The sequence below is a fragment of the Conger conger genome, chromosome 3 (assembly GCF_963514075.1).
Source record: "Conger conger chromosome 3, fConCon1.1, whole genome shotgun sequence".
In the NCBI taxonomy this organism is placed as follows: domain Eukaryota; kingdom Metazoa; phylum Chordata; class Actinopteri; order Anguilliformes; family Congridae; genus Conger; species Conger conger.
Window position 1 is genome coordinate 62,125,936 of NC_083762.1, and position 21,805 is coordinate 62,147,740.

At 39.3% G+C, this 21,805-nt stretch overlaps 1 protein-coding gene across 1 annotated transcript in view; it reads left to right on the forward strand.

The window, feature by feature from the left end:
• Positions 1–786: 786 nt before the first annotated feature.
• The window catches only part of cntnap5b (contactin associated protein family member 5b), an 88,241-nt gene continuing 67,222 nt past the window's right edge, over positions 787–21,805 (forward strand). Inside the window, exon 1 of the mRNA XM_061237170.1 lies at positions 787–838. Coding sequence (XP_061093154.1) covers positions 823–838 — 16 coding nt within the window. The 5' untranslated portion in view covers positions 787–822. The remainder of the gene's footprint in view (positions 839–21,805) is intronic.

Below are 21,805 nucleotides of genomic sequence, written 5' to 3' on the forward strand. Positions count from 1 at the left end.
ATTGCAGAGACTGCTGATGTCCTGGGATTTTCACGCACAACAGACTCTAGAGTTTGCAGAGAATGCAGCAAAAAACAAACAGACAACAAAAAAAAGAAGAAGAAGCGAGTAGCAGTTCTGCGGACAGAAAGGCGTTGTTAATGAAAGAGGAGAAGGGCCGAAGCTCTCAGTAATGCAAATACCCACGCATTACAACAGTGGTATGCAGAAGAGCATCTCTGAACACGCAACGCGTCAAACCTCAAAGTGGATGTATGTTTATTTGCGAACTTAGCATACTAATTACTCCTTGATCTGTTATAAAATCAGTATATGTCATATGGTGACTATATGTGAATACTTGTGACTTAACTGCAGTTCCGTGCTGTCGTATATTGCGTACCGATCCTGCCTAGCCAAACGGAGAGAGAGAGAGAGAGAGAGAGAGAGAGAGAGAGAGAGAGAGAGAGAGAGAGAGAGAGAGAGAGAGAGAGAGAGAGAGAGAGAGAGAGAGAGAGAGAGAGAGAGAGAGAGAGAGAGAGAGAGAGAGAGAGAGAGGCCACTGGTCCCGACAGTGTCGGAGAGCGGTGCAGCAGGCGTCTTTAAGAGGATCTGAGGGGGAGTGTCTCCATTATTTCATCAGTGAAACCCTGGCTGCAGGGTAGACGGCACACGCCGCGGGAACTAAGACACTCGGAGGCGGCGCACTTTGGAGATATTTCCCACAGACAAAGGATTTAACGGTGCCTGGGTAGCCCTTCTCAGTTGGCGAAGATGGAATCGCGAAAGCAGTACTGGGTCTATGCCCTCGGCGTGGCCGTGTTGAGTGTATTTAGTTCCGCGATGGCAGCCAATAATTGTAAGTAACTCAATGATTCCTTAAACTCGTTTTATACTTTCGTTTAACATGCTGAACGTTTGTTAGTGTTACAAGTGGCTTTTTTGTAAATGCAGTTCAAGTTTTTTCTTACTGCCCAAAAGTCATACTGAATGTACAGTTACGATAAATTTACAGAGGCTCACCAAAGCCCATATATATATATTTAAAAAAAACTTAACAGCTTTCGAACATTTTATTGAAATGTCCTTGTTTGTTCCTGTAGGCCTATTGTGGAATAGTTTGGTGCATGGCAGAATGTAACTTGACCGTCGATATCACCGGATTGAAAGTTTTCTGGGAAAATGCAGTTGTCGACATCAAAAATAAAATACATGAAAATATAGACACTGAAGACCTGTAAATGTCATGTTTCTGTAACTTCTTGACGCCAGGGATCTCCCGTATGGAAGTTACTCCCGGCTCACAAGCTGCTGCTTGTCTTTAATTTCCATTCTACTGCGCCTCCTCCGTGCTCAGCCACTGTGATCATTTTTTAAATTGAAATCTGTCACGACCTCGAATCCATCATTTACACGTACGACAGCATTCGTGGTACAGCATAGGCTACACTAGCCTACATGACATTACTTTGAGAACGCTAAACGTAACTTTTTGCTGGTGACAATTACCCCTGTCATAATTTTTGTATACTACGTTGTTAGAAAGACATTTTGAAAGCGGTGTGGACCTTTAGGGTATCTCATTCTGATCTTAACTCTATGGTTGCTCTTAGAAAGTAACATTTCGTCAGAATCGTAATACCAGGTTTTGAAGTTCTTCAAACGTTGAAGAATTCAGCGCAAGAGTGTACTGATTTCGCATGAGTTTCGTTGTCACTAGAGGTCAGTATTCCTCTCTAGAACATATTTTACAGCGACATACTTTGCTCCATCGGTAGAGAAATAGGCAATAATTGCAAAGAACCGAGATACCCCTTAACCATTAATGCTGGCAAATACGCATAATAACTGTTCAATGTGGAATTTACGACGTGGAAAAACATTCCCTAAAGTCTTAATATACCGAGAAAAACGTGTATAAGCAATATTGAAACTGTGATGTTTTCCTTGTCAGCATATTTCTTGGCATACGCAGAAAAATAGGGTGTAGTCTACGCCTTCTTAAGTACTGACGCGCCATAACACCATAGCTATAGGCCTACTATATATTATCTAGGATAGTTACACGTTAAAACATGTTTATTATTATTAGGCCTATTATTATTATTATCATTATTATTATTATTACTAGTAGTAGTAGTAGTAGTAGTAGTAGTAGTAGTAGTAGAAATAATGGTGCATGTGTGCACGTGCATGTGTGTGAGAATGTGTATGGTCTGAAAAGTCTACAGCCCATACATGGCATGCATGCCATATAATATTAAATCATATATTAATTTGTAATGGTTTTTGCAGATTCAAATTATTTATGTCTGCAAGCTTTATAATCCATAATTATTATTTTTTATGCAAAACTGAACAGGAATACAGCCATGGTGACATTCTCAATAAATCTTATCTTAAGTGGCCGTCTGTATTCACGGTTACTCGGTACGTTACAATGGGCTGGGAGAGTGGCACTTTACGGCTCCGTGATTTGCGTGGGCGGCTCGATTAATGTGGTCAGAAAGAAAATTAGCTCATGCTGGTAAGGCAGTCAAGTGTTGAATACGCGATGTTTCTCCTCTGATAGTTTTCTGTCTAAACTCTTGCATGTGTCCTGTCAATCCACACTGAATGGTCGATCTGCATTGTTAGTTGTTTTGTAGTTAGCGGGCAATTTGTACTTTTATTGCCAATGCAGCCAAGCAGGCAGTTATTTTTTGCAAGCTTTATTGTGAAATGAGCAGCTGACTGTGAACTGTCTTCCATAGTTTCATAATTCCTTTAGAATCATTTGTCAATGCAAAGAGTGCACAAACATAATTTAATTTGTCAGAATGTGCAGTGTTTCATGCAGGGTTTGATTCTAATTAGTTCATAGAAATAAAAATAGATTTTTTAATATATTTTTAAACAATGTATCACATACTATACTTATAAACATTCAGAGTGCAGCCTTTATAAATGCTGCTAAACAGCCCATGTGATGCTCACAGTGGAACTGTCTGTTCCAAGACAGGCTTTGCTTTAGTTTTCCGGGTACTGTATTCTCAGATGCAGTTTTAAGAGAACACCGTTTAGAACCAGTCACTTTGAGTAATGTAAAATATAAATAATTTATGAAAAGATATTTGATTTGCCAAAGAACTTTAAAAGCATTTCCTCTGTCCACAGTTGCAATATTTCTTTTGAATGCAAACATATTCATACAATCGCAAATTGCTTCATAGTATGCACCATTCTCCTAAGGAGGCCTGCAACATTAAAGCTTAATTGTAAAATAGTGCTATTTCAGTAGCATGAATGATTTATTGCCATGCTGTGTATAAAATATGTGTAATGGAACCCTGTGAGAGTCTGATAGTATTTTTATAATGGCACCAGTGCTGCAATATCAGCAATGAACCTCAACAATCAATAGCTAGAGATGCAGCCTGATTTAAGCCTAGTTATTTATCCTCAGCACATTTGTGTGCAGACAATAACATGTCATTAAAAAGCACCCAGCTGTATCTGTGAAGTTATCAGGGAGATAAACACATTAAATGTCAATAGCAGAGTAGAGGGCAGGGAGATATCTTGGCGATCCGATGCTATTGATAGTCTGGCGAAGCATTTTTATGTGGAAAGCATGAAAAATAATTAAGCAATTACATTTACGGTATTGTATTTGAAGGCAATTGGGTGGTGAAGCCCATCAGTCGAGTCCATTTAACCTGTAATTAGTCTGCCTTCAGTGGAGGAAGCGGCGGTAAGTTTTGCCCTTGGAGGTAAGGCTGAACTATAGCGATGGCGCTCAGACAGACACTGAGAGCTTCTGGCATATGTTTGCATGACTCTTCCTGGCTGGCCACCAATACCCCTCCACCATCTGTCCGGCTTAAGGATCTGGGCTTGCAGGGAATTTAGAGTTCAATTCCCAGGTGTGGCACCGTTGTTGTAATGTTCACATTTGAGTAAGGAACTGATTTGCTGTCTATTGTTATGTTTATGATTTTATCGTTTTAGAGTGTACATGCGTGAAATGTTATCGGTTGAGAGGCAGAGGGTTTATGGGAAGATGATTCGCAGTAGTCTCCTCATCACTCTTGGTGTTGTTTCCCTGGTGTTTCACTCTCTGTAACCAGGAATGTCCTGCTGTCTTATGTTGTGGGATAATTCAGCTTGATAACCGGGGAGATTCTCAGACCTCTGAAAGAGAAAAAAAAGATGGACGATCGTTTACTCTTCCTTTGTAGGTCACCTGTGTCAGGCGGGAGAGACGATGCCAGCTGCGGCGTCTGTGATGAGCGCGTCTGCACATGCTCCGTCTCCCTTAGAGGGAGAGTTTTATTTTTACTCTTCTCCCGTTGAGACCTCTGTCTGACTCCTGGGTCCTACGGGATGGAGGAAGCTTCGTAGAACCGCACCTCTGTCTCGCTCAGTCGACTTGAGGGTTTTCTCATAGGTACGTTATACTGTTGCTCAGAAACCTAGGCTTCTCAAGACTGCCAAGCATGCAGAGTGTTTGCTTATTATTGTATCTACAAACTCCAGATCTCGACTTGCAGTTAGGAAAATAATAGGGTCTTCGTCAAAGTCATCGCAACTTCAGAGCCAACATCGAACGAGCTGAACTCAGATCTTCAACCGAGCGGAAAGGCTCCGAAAGACTCAAGAGACACCTTTATTTGCATTTGTTTTCTTTTCTCTGCCAGACGACACGTGTTCTCTTCGATTGCTTTATGCAGTTGACAAAGTTCAAATCGCGGCCCTGTGGTGGATCTCGTCTTTATGATCGAGGCATTAGGTCCGGAAAGTCATTTTCTTATTCCTATTTTGATTTATTTATTATGAGTACACAAGGCCCCAAAGCTGCAAGGGAGCCTTCCCGCTGAGAGAAACAGTCATTCTGGAGCCTGGGGCTCAAACAGCAGAACGTTTCATTACAGGAACTCATTCTCAGAGTGGAACGTCTGACGGACGTTTTGCTTAGATATGTACCCAGCTGTCTGTTGCTCTGAGGGCTGGCAAAGGCAAGTGGTAAACATTTCATAACAAACTGCAACATGTTCCTGCACAGCAACAAGCACCTTTATTTGGGAAGTTATGTTGGACAGTGGCCACGCAAAGGCATTGTTTGCAAAGACATTTTGTCAAAGACATTTTGTCTTCCCAACCTCCCCCCCACACACAAATAATAAAACATATAAATTACATTGAAGTTTGGCTTGCATATCTATTCAATGTGTAATGATAGTTAATTAGCTGGCCTTTTAAGAGTATGTTAGAATAGAGTAGAGTAGAATAACTTCATTATTCTTGTCTCTCAAATGCTAATGTCAAATGTTAACTCAATTGTGACTTACAGTAACAGCAAAAAGCAGATTGTAGGCAATTTTCCATTGATTGTTCCATTCCACTGTCTTGACTCCAAGACAGTTGAGTGTACTGTGGAAGTGTAGTGTACACTAGCTAGTGTCTTGATTCCATACTGTTGATTGTTAGGACTCAAGTGCAGTACAGCATAATGAACCCTAGGTAGTGCATTGTGGAAGTGTAGTGTACACTAGGTAGTGTACTGCTTAGTGTACTGTGTAGATGCAGTACAGTGTAGGACACACTAGGTGTACCAGATTAAGCACAATCTTGGTTACAACCCCGTCTGGAGAACTGCCCAGGGAAATGATAAAATATCAACTTGTAATTATCAGACCTTCGGTTATTTACAATGTACAACATTTCAATAGTTCCCCTCTGTAGCACAACGCATGCACTGTGGACTGTATTTTATATTAAGTGTTGCTCTGAATGCAGTGGAGTGAGTCAGTGACCTTGAAAACACGTAGTCCGTAGCCCCATATTGCAGTGGATAGCCTGATCCTATAATATAGCAAGTAGCTAAATGAAAATGTCTTTAATCTAAATTATGTTTAACAAAACTAAAGTGATTATAATATCCAACGCATCATCAACGTCGTTGTCAGCAAAATGGCTATCCTCCTGCTCTGTGCTGCCTTTAGAATATTACTATTTACTGTGGTAGAATGGCAGGGACTTTGAATAACTTTAAAAACAGACTAGTGCTGGATTTAGGGCTATGCCATGTAGCCAAGCATTTTGAGAACACCTCAGCAGCATCTTTGAAGGTTGTCCAGTGTATCCTGCTGTTTGTGATGGATTTTTTTCTCCTTTCCTCATGTTTCTGTCCTGCTCTCTGGGCAAGATTAACCATGAATACTGAGCAATCCTGTTAAGTTGTTGGCAGAATTATATTTTGTTCATGTGGCAAGCCATTTCAGTCCTCTTTGCATTCTGCCTGGATTAAATTTTAATTTCTCAAATACAGGACCATTCACAAGGAGATTACTGTGTATTTTATCAACAAGTCTGTGAGGACCACTTTCCATTCCCAGAATTCCATAAAGGCAGGAGAAAATGGCATTTAACACAAAACAGCGTATCTGCATATTCACGCTCATGCACACGCACACACACACACAGTTCTGGTGAGCTTTTATGCAGGAAAAATCATTTATAGCTTACTTATCAGTGAGGTAACTTCATTATTTTAACCCTTGATGGTATTATTTCTGTTTTAGGATTTAAATTATAGAATCGACATTTGCATTAAAATAAGGAAAAGCAGAAACGGTTTAATTTTCAAGTATAATATGTTGGAATGGACTGCTAAATATATGCAAAGTATTATAGATTTCCAAGCCACAGAAAATGATGGATCAACCCAAACCCACTGCCACCCCCTCCAAAAAAAAAAAAAATACAAATCTCTTGAAATTCGATACAAGGTAGTTCAGAGCGATATGTTTCCTGTGAGGCTTATCGGAAAAGCAATGAAAAAGCTGTCTCACCTGATGAATATGGCGCCAGTATCGGCCTGTCTCTTTCCAATCTAATCATTCACATGCTGAGAACCCTCCTCTCTAGAGGCCCTACCATATGTTCTTTAAATAGCACTGTCTCGTGCTATTTCTGCTGGTATTGTTAACGGCTATAAGCTTCCAAACCCATCAAAAATCTGATGCAACTTCAAAACATGTACAGCTCTGGAATTGACCTTTTTAGTTACACAGAGCCTCATTAATCAACAATGCACTCGTCAGACTTAACGGTCTATGTTGGCTTTTGGATTTCATGGACATGGTATCTTTTTTTTGGGGGGGATAATGATTTTTCAGTATAAATATATTGAATTTGAAAATATTGAACTATCACATATCAAATATTCTTGGTTTGGTCTCAAAACTACAAACCACAAAATGTGAATTTAACAAATCAAAGAGCCATGTATCTTTCCTACCTGTGAAAACCATTAACATGCTGCCATGCCTTTTTGAAACAACATCCCATGCACATACAGACACTCACCACAAGAGGGCGCCTACCGTAGCTTTCGTAATGTGCATTTTTGTATTATTTGTATTATATTCTTTAAAAAATTAATTCCTTCATTTAACACATTAATGGGATTACGGGGCACTGCAATGGGAACATTTGGAAGCCTTTGTATCAGTCAAAAACAGATTTAACAAGGTTCGCAACTACTCTGTATTATTGTTGTTAAATTACAACAAGACATATATTTCATCAGTCTCTATTAGATGAGTGAGAATATGAGCTACCATGTTTTACAGTGCATCTGATATAATTATTTCAAGGATTATTGATTTTGTTCCCGGCAATATTCCTTGATAGATGATGGTGAACTTGATCTGTCAATGTAAATTACAGCTTATTATACTAATTATATGGTGTGACAGTTGTATGAGAGTAGGGGGGAAAGTGTGTTGTTCCTGCTGTTTCAAATGGCTCTGCAGACATTTCAAAGTGCTATAAAAGCTGTTTTATAATGAACTGACTGAGATTCATACAGTTCCCAATGTTATGCAGCACAGTCTTAAAGATGTAAGGAAACGGATGAATAAGAATGAGAAGAGTTCAGAGTGAATAAGTGTTGGAGGGAAAACCTTTCATAGAATACCATTGCTCCCAATTCTATATATGGTGCACTTTCCCTGTTTTTCTCATTACATCAGTAGGACCATGCTCTGTGCAGACCGAGCCGTGAGTGCTAACATGAGATCTTATCAAAGATTAACGTGACTAAAAATGTTTGCTTTGTCTGTGGTGAGTGTGTGTGGACAGATATTTTTATTTCGGAGAAAAATGATTTCGGCAGGGCTCATTAAAAATATATATCTTCAGAACCTTCTGTCCTGATCAAAACCACAAAATATGGCCTATTTCAGCTTGTTTTTTTTTTCCTAGTGAAGTGAAGACACACTGGGCTAAAATACTGAAGGTGCTATATAAGTGGGGGCAAACTGAGAGGCTGTGTTGAGTCCAGGGAAGGGCATCTGTGTCGAGCTGTGAGTAGGACAATGCAAGCACTGCATGGAACAGGTGTCCTTATAAGTATAGGAAAGGGAGTTGGAGTCATGGACTGGCCTCTGAGCTTGAAATGAAAATATTTATGGGTCACATCCCCGTGGAAACCCTGCTGTTTTGCCCTTGAGCAAAGTCCTATGGCTGAATTTAGTGGGAAATAAACAACTGTGTAAACAGCTTTTGAGTTTGTGATTTTATTCTTTTCTTTTCCCCCTCCCAGCCAAAAATAAATTTTCGGCCAAACATTGACTTTGAGAAACATGAATACTAGACTGCAGACCTTCATGTCTGGTTTCATATTTGGAATTTATGAAATGCATTTTCAAAGTCAAATTAAAACAAATTACAGAAGCAAGTGAACAACCTGGCAGACCTTGGATGTAATGACCTTGGAGAGAGATGCTGTTTAAAAGAAAACCATGAGAACCTACAGACACTGGATACCCTCCACGAATGAGTTTAAGAACAAGAAGTCGGACCAGCTGTAACTTGAAAACCTACTGCTTTGCTGTTGTGTCTCATTGTCCAAACATTGCACATAAGTAGTCTTGGATTGGTCTATAATTAGTCATTCGTGGTGGAGATTTGTGGAGCATGGAGAATTGGTTTGGATTATTTGGCAGTTGAAAACTGTCGCTGAATCAAACCATCTCTCTCTCTCTCTCTCTCTCTCTCTCTCTCTCTCTCTCTCTCTCTCTCTCTCTCTCTCTCTGTCTTTCTCTTTCTCTCTCTCCCTCCCTCCCCTCCTTCTCTGTATCTTTCTCTGTAAATTACATTTCCTTTTCATGTTTTCTATAAAGAATCAATGCCTTTCAGTCTATACAATCAACATACTTATTTCAGTTTCTCTGTGGTTGCTGAAATCTCCAGTGTAGATGCACTGACACAGTATTTGAGTGTGTTTAAATCTGAGTGAGCTGTGTGACATTTCCCCTGACCAGCATGAGGTCACAGCATTTGGCCCCCAACATCTGGGACTGCTGGGACATGAGAGCGGAACTGTCAGCCCGCCATGCTGGGAATTTCACTCCTCTGATCCGATATTCACCCACCACGCTGGGAATCTCACTCCACTGATCCGATATTCACCCGCCACGCTGGGAATCTCACTCCACTAATGCCATATTCACCCACCACGCTGGGAATCTCACTCCACTGATCCCATATTCACCCACCACGCTGGGAATCTCACTCCGCTGATCCGATATTCACCCACCACACAGGGAATCTCACTCGACTAATGCCATATTCACCCACCATGCTGGGAATCTCACATTCTCCGGAACTAATGCGCAAATGAGCTTCCCTCTAAAGCAGTACAGAGGGTAGGCAACTAATGGTTCAGCACACTATACGTTGTCTGGGTGGTACTTTCTTTAGCCACGGATCTGTTCAACCCTGACAAATAAGTGCGTTTCTAAAGGTTCACATCGGGAAGAAGCGGTCATAGAACAGCTGTTGTCAGCCAATCACAGTCCTTTCAGCAAGTGTTATCATGCTGGTTGTCAATACCGACAGTAATGTAGAGGCAACAGTTTGGGTTAAGACTGGAAAAAATAACATTGTATTTTGCAAATTATAGTGCTGCTGCATACTTTCCATGTAATTTTAATGTGATATCTTAGAATACGCCTTTCTGACTGCACTCACAAGCGATAAAGAGACCATGTTATCTAAAATAAATATAATGGAGTCTTGCTTATGTAGACTGCAGTTGGTAAGCATTGGTACAGCTTAAGCAATATGCCTTCAGAACATCAGTTTAAGGTGCTCTCTCAGCGCTGTCTATTGTTCTAGTCCATATTTTTATATCTATAGCAGTTGGCTTGCAGTATCTGTCTTCTTCTTATGGTTCCCTGCAGAACTTGAGAATGGATGCACCCATTAGTGTACCCAAACTGAAGTACATGGTTCATTTTCAATGGCATGTTTTGTGTTTTGCACACAGCCTTTCAGGTATATTCTTAAAAAAAATGGATTCTTCTATGTCAGCATTCACATGAAAGCTTTGTGAATATCCTTAGCAAAACCCTTGGCAAATGCAGACATGACTTCAGATTACACTTAGTAAATGAGAGCATTATCAGTCTTACTAAAATACCAAACCAAATAGCAAAGTGATTTTTTTTGTTACTGGGAAGATTTGTATGTCATTTGCAAAGTGTTTGTCAGAGGCTGATTTGTCCATCTGATAACATATTTTCACTTTGATTTATGAAGTCACAGCTTGTGATGTTATTAAAGAGGCATTTTGTGTTTTATTTATTTATTTGTTCGTTCCCTCATTTATATTTTTTGCTGCCCCACCCCGCATTTCCCCATGCCCCCCTTTGTACATTTGGTGCATATCTTATTAACCAAAAAACAGTCTGCTGCTCAGATGTAGAATTTGTACATGATTTCATCCATTAGCTTTGCTTAAAAGCCTGTCCCCACATATTTGGGTCACAAAGCAGGAGAGAATGCAAACTGCATGCTGGCACAGGAACACGGTTTGCAATTTCACAGCTAATCTATTTCTAATTATTATTAATATAATTGATAGCATCCAGAAATGCACACTGGGGACTGGACCGTGCTGTTTCACAAGGACTGCTGTTATTGCTGTGAGCCTTGCAGTCTGTGCTTGTGTTCTTGGATGTGAGATGTTGCACCATATCTCTACATCATTATAACTGGATTTTTAACACTGAAACATCTCAGTAGTCCACTGTCTGCCAAGGTAATGGGAGACAGTTTAAACAAGCAGTAGGTGTGAAACAGTAGGCTGTTTATTTAGCTGGTAATTATAACCAGGAATTGCAATTGCAAACACTTGAGTGATAAGTTATTGTACAATTCCAGAAGAGAAGAGTGTGTTAAGACCGTGTTGCATAACAAACTGTGTGAAAAACAGGGGGGAACCATGGGGTTTGTTGAAACTGTTTCTGGAGCTGTGGGCTAGGGTGGGGTGGCTGGGTGTTCATCAGCAGTAATCGTGGTCCGGGGGAACCGATCCCTGCAGAACAATATTATCAAAAAAGTGTCTCAAAGGTAACATTATAGTATAAACAATAAGTATAAAACAATTAACTTTTATCTGTTGTTTGGGATTTCTTATCGTGCACATTCAGAATGAGACAGTGGTAACAGAAGGGGGTAGTGGGTGGAATGATAACATCCCTGCCTGATAATTAGTTAAGCAGAGGAGGAGACTAAGTGAGTAGGAGTGAAAACCTCACCACCCCCCACCAGCTAATCAGATGCTTAGTAATTAATTGTTGAATATTGCTATTGACCTTTTGTCGCTAACAGTAAAGCAATAGGTTAGTATTGTGACGACTATAATCTGGAATAAATCATTAAAGGTTGACTGTAGACAGCAGGCTGTTGTACTGTTAGCCACAGGCTTGCCCTGGGTGCATTAGATCCAGCCTGCAGGTTATCCCTTTGCGCAAGCAAATCTGCCTGAGTTTCCTGTTGTCATGTTTCATCAAATGTCTGTAAACAAAGGAAAGAATATTGTGTTCTGTAAGCTCACTGTATCACCTGGCAGAAAAATCGTAAATAGCTCAGCCACTGCATAAAATGGAGGCAGTGATTGATGGTCAATAAGAAAGAAAGGTTGATTTGTCCAGCACTGTCTATGTTTAGCATTGCGAGTATAGCGTACGTGGTCTGTTAATACATTTCATACATTTCCGAATGTCATCACACAACTTACTGTTATAGATCACAATCATTGAAACTGATTTGATATTATAATATCTATTCACTCAAGTCAAAATCTCAGTTATCATTCACCTGTAACTGAGCAGGACATATGTGCACAGAAACCTCTTAAAATGTAAATTACTGTAGATCACCCAAATTAACATTTAACATATTAAATCATATTAAGCAGTAGCTAAAGTATAATCTATTGTTGTGCAAATGCTGTGTGTGGATTTATTAGGGAAAGGGTGATCAATATGCTAATGTGATTAAGAATAATTGATTTAGGTCCATAATGTGCAGACTGTATTTCTCCCACTATTTGCAAAACATGTTTCATTTTTCATCTATGTGCTGAAATACTGTCAGACAATGCTCCTGTTTCTACCCAGACACAGATAGGTTATCAGTGTTCATGTTTGGGTTGAGATAAACAAGCCTATGTTTAGTTCTATTCCCCAAAGACTGTCATCCTCGTACAATGATTCATGGGAAGGCTTTAAAGTTATCCTGTTGGGTTCACCATGACCTGACTTCATATTGATTTAAAATGCAGGCCACAGATTCCCTGTGGTCTCTGTAAGGTAGACTCTAATTACTATAGCTCCTGTTGTCATCAGTAAATGTCATGCATAGGATCACCATTTTTTAAGCAATGTAAACCACGGAGCTTTCAACTTACATTACAATCTATATCCTTGTGGAGTACCCATAGGCACCGGGGTAACAGAATCACCCAACTAATCATATAATTAGCAGTTCATTGTCAGCTCATGAAAGCAATTTGTTTCCCTAAGACATTGAGATGAAGGAAAATAAACAGGGACATAATGTCAAACAAACAAAAAAGTATTTGAGCTTTTCCCCAAAGTTGACAAACTCCTGAGAGATTTTAAGCATTGCATAACCAGAAATTTGTGCTAGACAGCAGTTCTTAGGAACGCAATAATGTAGCCAGGTTCCGACCTACCAAAAAAACCCCAACCTGAGCCATGCGAAATGAGATGGAGCAGTTGGTATTTTGCTGTGTCATACCATTCCGAGTATCACAATTTATATTCTAGATTTGTGGACTTGGCGATGGACATCTCAGCAGATCCTGCTGTGCTGGCATAGCTCGGTGAGGTGTTCTGCTCACTGTCATAGAAATGCTCACGGAACATGGAAATAGCTTCGTTGAAATGATCTGTTGGTTCGAGTAGATTAATGAGAACGTGGAACGTACTATCAGATTGAATTATAGATGAATACCAAACACTAGCTCATCTGACAGTGCAGTCAAAACAATAAATAGCCAATGCATCAAAACGTTTAGAAAAGGATTTGACAATATATCGTAACCCTGATGAAATAAAAAATGCATTTCTTTCAGCCAGCAGACAAATTCAAGAAATCCAAGAACATATATACACTTGACATGATAAAACTCCCTCTGGACTTAATTCAAAGAGGCCCTTGTGATCTCATGCTAGGGATGATTAAAAATGGTTTCTAAAAATGGTGGCCTTAGTCATTCATGACCATGTGAAATTTTAAATTTGAACAACAAAAATCACCCTTAAAGTAAAGATTAATCTTCTTTATTAGCCAAGAGAAGCCACAATTTAGCAATCAGTTAAAATGTGACTGATACTTATGTATGGATGATCTGTGGTTTATTGGATGCCTTGGATTCTTTGGGTAAAAGTGCCAGCTAAAAACTTTAATGTAATGAAATGTAATATCATGTAATGTAATGCCTGGTCATTCACAATTATTTGGGACACCAGGTAACTTAGACCTGAATGGGATACCAGGTCATTTAGATCTCCCTGGAACACCAGGAGAGTGGAAACTCTTGTTGATTTGTGTCAGGAATCAATCAATTAACTATCTGGTGGGAAAGCCTTTGGAGCAAGGGCCTACTTAACATAAGTCTTCTTCAAAAGGCCTTTGACAGGAGCATAGTAATTCAAAAACATACACTCAGTGAGCACTTTATGAGATATTGTTTGTCGCACCATTTTTTGCAAACTCTAGAAACTGTTGTGCGTGAAAATCCAAGATCAGCAGTTTCTGAGATATTCAGACCACCCTGTCTGGCACCAACAGTCATTCCACAGTCAAAGTCACTTTGATCACATTGCCTCCCCATTCTGACATTTGGTCTGAAAAACAGCTGAACCTTTTGACTTTTATACATTTAGTTGCTGCCACATAATTGGCTGATTACATATTTGCATTAACAAGCTGGTCTACATGTCAACCTAATAACATGCTCAGTAAGTGTATAAATGATTAGTGTCTATTTAGGTTCCGTTTAAATTATGCCACTACAATGACATTGTTTTTGTTCGGGAGAAAGCAATGACATTCCATTAAGAAGTTAACTTTTTCGGTATTGTCAAAGAGAACCCTTCACACAGCTTTGCGCAAGGGCAGAATAGTGCATCCTTTTAAAACCATCCTGAAGGCAGAGTGCCCAACCATGAAATATTATACACAGAGTAGGATGATATCCATAATTAAAGCAATCCACATCTAGATGACACACTCTCCCCCAGTGAATTGACATTAGAGAAATGCAATTACACTCTTTCCAGTGAGCTCTGACCTGAGTTCCAGTACTAGCGTCTGACTTCACACTCAGATCTGGCACGGCGGACCTCTGAGGTCAAATTCAGCCCTAATTAAATTTCAGAATGGAAAATAAACCGTGAGCACATGGAAATATTTCGCAACACTGCCAAATTCTTGCCGCCAATAGTCAAAATATAAGCTTCATTTGGGAAACGCTGTTATTACACTGGTAGAAATGCCAACTGGAGTGTGTTAGCATAGCAGCTTGGCTGTTATCTGGGGGCTGTCTGTCTGCCCTTTGTGTGACTGACACTTCATTTAAAAACATAAATGGATATGAAGCAAGATTGAACATATACTAGATGGAGATGAACACATACAGTGTGTTGGGGAGTAAGACTGTGGAAGTGGAGAATGATGGTCACAATGAAAGTAGGGCTTCGCTCAGTGCTAGCGACCTGTTTTTGTTGAAATTTAGCCGTGCACTGGCCATGTATTTGCTGTAGCCCAGATCACCACCAAGTGAGTGCTTGTTCTGGCAGAACTCTGAATGTTTCTGCGTTTGTTTTCACTGGCTGGGCCAGTATTGGGACAGTATTTGTACAGGTGCTAGCACTCCACATGCCCAGCATAGCATGCTCACACTTACAGCCCAAATAATCTGAGGGAACTAGACATGATTATCAGTGCCAGGATCCTGTACTCAATGTCACCCCTCTGCCCCTCATCACTGTGACCTGGCTCCTCACACTCTTTTTCAATAAGACGTGTTCGACATTAGCTCCGCCCTCTCCGTGTGTTCATGCTGTGAACTAGCGACACCCACTAGCTACACTCTCCTTCAAATAGATGTGTTCTACTTTAGCTCTACCCTCTCCTTGTCATTCTGCTGTGTAGCTCCAGATTATGTACTATCACTATTAAAAAAGCAGTGTTTGTTTCTGAGTGGAAATATAGAGCATGGCACGTACAGTATATATTCTAGAATTGCATAACTTAAAGGCCCAGTCAGTAATTTTCCGCTAAAATTATGTGGGTGGCAACTAAGTACCCAGGTGGATCATGGTACTCGTAGTTTTCATGTCTTGCACTGGCATCTTGATACATTTTATGTCTACTGTAAAGACATGGTGGTCAGGAAAGTTATCCAATGAATGCCTTTGTGCTAGATGTATCTCTCTTGTGTGAACAAATGAGGCAAGAACAGTACAACTCCAAAGAAGTAATCACTGCACAGGCTGAACAACGTGAAGAAGTGGACAGACAATATACAAAAGGCAATATATCGTTGAGATACAAAGCTTAAAAGCCGTGTAAAATAAGACCTGTTGGGTAAGTGTTTAGCTGGGACAGCTGTGGAATAAGTCTTCACTGTTGTTTAATGCTGCATATTTAGGAGGCAATTTTCTTTTTAATTTTGTAGGATCTGTGTATTGAGTGTAAGGGTGCATTCAAAGACAAAGGCAACCCTTAATGTGGTAATAAACAACATATACGTTTTAAGTAATTTGTTGGTGTAACTGACACTCATCCACCAAATTTGATAGTGGATACTTGTTCAGTTTAAGGTGTGGTATCGGTTAGATTACCCATTTCTTATGTCCAAGTCACCAAGATTTGAGACCGTCCATTGTGATGTATGACTGGTGCCACAACCTGTCAGTTATTTCATTTCGAGCCTGAACACCCTCCCACATTCAGCATCTGAGTAGCCATTTGCCTTACAAAGCAGATCTGAAACTGATGAGACTCAGCGACCGCACATAGAGAATATTAAAATGTCACAGTGAATTTATCACTGAGTGCTGACTTTTTCAAGTGCTTGAACCACCCATCAAGACCAATGTTTCCAAGTGCTTTGATGAAAAAGAGTGGAATCCTCTAGTTTCCATGATCCTCACATCTTGTAGTTATCAGTAACCCAAATCAATCTTACATATCATACAGTGGTGTATTTGTAACTGCAGACAGGGTGCACATAAACTATATGAGTCTTATTGCAAATCCAAACCAGTACCTCCTTTTACTGAACTGCACTGTGTAATACATGTGCAACACACTTACGTACTGTAGATGTCTAACTTTCAACTTCTTAACTGTCACCAAGCTCAGATCAACATTGCTAATGATCCACCACTAATTGAAATAAATGAAATAATAGACAACAATAAATACACAAATATAAAATGGAATTAAGTTCCTTAGCATGCTATTTGGAGTTCTGATGGGCATATTATACCACTCAATATGAGTCTATTAAACAGCAGATGAATCCATTTAATTTCCACTTTGCATCGACTCAACACGGAAAGTTGGCAAACAATCTGCTAAGCAGATGAATCAGGATAGATTGCACATGAATGCCTCTCGCGCGATTCCTGTCTGGTGCAAAAATGGGCCTGGGCTGTCACTTTAGGTGTCATAGATACCGTCATTCTCAGCCTCATTGTTCACCATTTAAAACACTCAAGAATAACTCAGCAAATGCAGTCTGAACACACATACCTTGTGAATGAACCGAATCCTCTGCCAAACAGATGGGCTGTGCTAAATTAAGATGGCTTGTCTTTGCCAACTTTAATGATTTAATTAATCAGTTGTTCAACTGTTCAGGAATTGACTTAGAACTGTCCTTATTTTAGTGGAACAGGGACTTTTGTAATCACTTTGTGCACCGCAGGGGCTGGTAAAGAGGAGTACGTGGAAGATGAAGCACTCATATCAGTCTTTCCACCATATTCCAAACAGACAAAGATGGGATAAAACCATTTGCATCATCATGAGGGGGAATCAGCAAATGTCATAGCTTTAAAAATAGATCTACTGCTTAAAGGTACAGTTGGTAATTTCGGACTTCTAATGGTCAAGAGAGGAATTGCATCAACAAACACACTCAAACCACAACACTGTTTATCCCTCCCCCTTCTCTGTAAACGCGCTGACATTGAAACGTCATTGGCTGTGGCGATTAGAACCAATTTTCAACCAATGAGCTGGAATTATTGGAGGGTGAGTCAACATGTCAGTGAGCCTTTTTCAATGACAGGAATAGATTTACAATGGTCTTGTAACAATGCTTTAACACACAATTCTTACCTATTGTACCTTTAATGTAAAGCACTGCATTCTGTCTGCTGGCTGTGTACCTATGTGGTCAATGTTTATGCTGGGCAGGGTTTCTGCTGTCCTGACTGTAGTGGCTGTCAGTGTAACTTATGGAGGACATTCTAAACTGCTATTTATTTTAGTTCTCCTCTGCCTTTAATACAGCCCAGCTACATCCTTTAGCTAAAACACGTATCATTTAAATTTTCTAAATTTTAGTCTTCCGAATCAATAGATCTCAAGAGTGAGTTGAACAGAAGTCTCAGATAGGTCTTTTGTTCTGATTCCTCTCATGGCTGCGTTCATTCTCTCTTCTCTTCTGCGCATTTTAAATACAAGCTGATGACTGCAGAAGCCATTACACTAGTGTGGAAGACTGCAGAAGCAATTACAATACATCGAAGTACAATACAAGTTTGCTGATGGCTCAGTAATTGTAAATCCACTCCAGGAAGATGTAAATGAACACTGCCCAATAATTGATTACTTAATTTCATTGAGTGAGTCCTCCTTCCTTAAGGTTGACAGAGGTCAAGTTTAAAATATACTGCCGCACTCCGGGGCAATATTCCACCATATTTGAAATGGGCAGACATGCAAAAAAAACATTCAGATCATCATGAGGTGGAATCCGCAAATGTCATAGCCTTAAAAATAGATTTACTGCGTAATGTAAGGGGCTGCATTCTGTCGGCTTGCTGTGCACGTATGTGGTCAGTGTTTATGCTGGGTAGGGTTTCTGCTGTCCTGACTGCAGTGGAAAGCTCATTCCACCACCGGAAGGAAAACTCACGGAGGACATTCTAAAATGCTATTTTCGTTTAGTTCTCCTCTGCCTTTAATGCAGCCCAGCTACGTCCTTTAGCTAAAAAGTGTAGAATTTACATTTTCTACATTTACTATTTTCGTCTTCCAAATCAATATATCTCACGAGTGAGTTGAACAGAAGCCTCAGATAGCTCTTGTGTTCTGATTTCTCTCGTGGCTGCGTTCATTCTCTGTTCTCTTCTGCGCATTTTAAATACAAACTAATGTCTGCACAAGACATTACACTAGTGTGGAAGATTGTAGAAGCAATGACAATATATCCTCAAGTTTGCTGATGGCTCAGTAATTGTAAATCCACTCCAGGAAGATGTAAATGAACACTGCCCAATAATCGATGACTTAATTTCATTGAGTGAGTCCTCCTTCCTTAAGGTTAACAGAGGTCAGGGTAAAGATATACCCTGGTGCAAGATCTGAGTCCTTGTTCTGTCCTTATGTTTCCTTGTTTTAATTGTTTTAACACTCATGTTTTAAATGTGTTTTTATGTTATGCTTTCAATTACATTACACAATGATTTTACATCATGGTAATGGTACGGTACGGTATATCATGTATTTTTTCATGAGTATGTTTTTCTAGATGCACAGAAAATGTCCTACATTGGGAGCTACTATATCTAGCATGCTTCCGTGTTGGTTCCTGTAGAAAAGGGACGTTTTTTTAGGTGGCAGTGTACAGTAATATAGAGGCACTAGGATTGCAGTTTCGATATCTTTGCAGGTTTGATTTCTAGGGGAGGCAATGCTGTTGTACCCTTAAGTACTTAACTTCAATTTATTCAGTGAACTATCCAGCTGTTTTGTGGATTGTATGTATGTAAAAAAAAGAGTGTAATCTATAAAAGCCACTCTAAATATGAGTGACTATTGTTTAAACTGTAGGGTTGCATTGTTTAATATTGCAGCTCAGACAACAATAATTTGTCCTGTTTTGGGATGATTTTTCTTTCTGTCAAAGCTTATTGATCTGCTCACCATGAACAAGACCTCTACGGAAGCATCTGGCATTGCAAAGGAATGTTTTCATTACTATGAAAGAATAACTCTGTCCTTGTGATTTCGGGAAGTAATACATGTACTTATTCTGTAAAAGACAGAATTATTTGGGTATAACTTTGCAGGCAGTTGATTATATAGTGAGTTTTGGCCTTTGAAAAGGCTATTTAAATATCAGCTGTAATTATACAAGCATAGTTCCATCGCCATAAACATTTTTCACAGCAGTAAAACCTGATTAATGCTGAAAAGGCCTGGTGTTCACTGTGAGGAAATTTACTATAATACAAGCATGTCTAATTGCACATTGCAATATTTCCTGAATGAAGAACGTTTTTGAGGGGATGACCAGGGAAAATGGTTTGGTGGAAAAACCAAAGCATGCAATTTCTCAGTTCTCCTAATATTAGTAGTTCAATATTTTCCTAAATTGTATAAAAATTATGAAAGAGAATGCAAAGATGACAGATGCAGTCCTAATTCTAAAATAAAATGATTCATGATTCAATATACAACAAATACATGTTAAAAGTTGAAAGAAATTGAAATGCAAAAATGTCCATATTATTATTATTATTGGTTCTTCAACCATATTAAGTTCCATGTTACAAAGACTTTCTTCTACCAAGTAGAGTCACAAAGTAATCCAAGTAAACCCCTTTAAAATAAAATAAAAATCATGTACTGTATGCCATCTATAGAGCTATTTCAGCATTCCAATGTTTTTTACTTTGGCGCTTCGGGAAACGTTGCCACGGTTGACCCTGCAGACTGATGTGGACTGAAGGTGATTCAATCACAGGGTTTTTTTTTTCTGGCCCAACATCCTTTTAAATTAACAGCAAATAAGTGACACACTGAGAACTGAGCCTGGGGTCTGACTGCTCTCAAATAAAAGCCTTTTATTGAATTCAAGACTGGGCCACTTTTCTAAGGTCAGAGCCCACTTCTGTTAACACTTTTTTTCATTATTAATTTGTCCCATATATAGTGTAACTCTGTGTATAGACTGTGCATTTAGCATTTGAGCACGCACATACGCAAACACGCATGCACGCACACGCACACACATTACATTTTAATGTGGGCCAGTGTCTCATCTCAGTGTTTCTAGATTCTTCCACATTTGATAACACGTAAATGCCAGGGTCGTGTACCAGCTGCTAAGAATTGTAAAATGTCTCAGATGTCATTTAGCTAACTCATAAGGGAGAGATTCAGAGGGAGGAACAGATATTTCACATGAAACACTCATTAAACATTTCTCTCAAATAATTATCAGAAAAAGTGCATTGATCATGACAATAGTTCATGATAATGTTGATGATTCTCTGCCAGTGAGATGCATGCTGTGCCATACATAGGTATTTCATATACAGTCAAGTGGCCATAGGCTTGTGGGAAGATCGCCTTACAAAAAAGAGCCAGCTGTTATAGATCTCATCGTCTCTCTTAACTACCAAAGAACTTCTGAATATAATATCAAGTGCGCAAGTAGTCTTCTTTGATTCGTTTGAAGTTTTGATAAGTAGTCATTTTCAGCATTATTCAACTTTACCAGAGGTTAGATAAATCCAATAGGACTTGTGTGTAATGTAGAGCAGTGGTTCCCAGACTCGGTCCTGGAGTACCCCTGTATCTGCTGGTTTTCATTCCAACCAAAACTGCAATCCTGGAATTTGAACAAGCTGTTAATTTGTCTTAATTAGGTGCTTTTCGTGTTTTCATTACTTACCCTCTTAAAGCACATTTTATCAGATAGTCCCAATGTTCCTATTGTGTTCATTTTGCTATATTGCAAACAGAAATATTGCATACAAAGTGGTAAGTTTTTATTAACTGATAACATTAGACTGAAGTGAATCAGTAGGCTTCTAATTTGTGAAAGTGTAGACACCTGGCCACCAAACCTAACCATTTGGAAGATAATGAGGAATTCAAAGGCAAAGCAAAAGATAACAAGGCAAACCTGCATTGTGCTGATATGTTTAAGGAAAAAAATACAATTGAAGTGTGCTCAACTACCTAATTAGGAGCCTGTTAATTATCCTTTGTCTTTAACTTTTTTACCTTTTCTTATGTAATTGGATGCAAGATGGTGAAGCAAACTAAGCACCATTTTATTATTCATGCAATTGCCAAGCTATTTCTGGCATAATGTGGTTTCAAGTAAATAATCCATCTAAAGATGAAACACACCTAATTAAGAAAGATTAACAGCGTGTTAAAATTTTAGATGACAATTGTGGTTGGAACGGAAACCAGCATACACAGT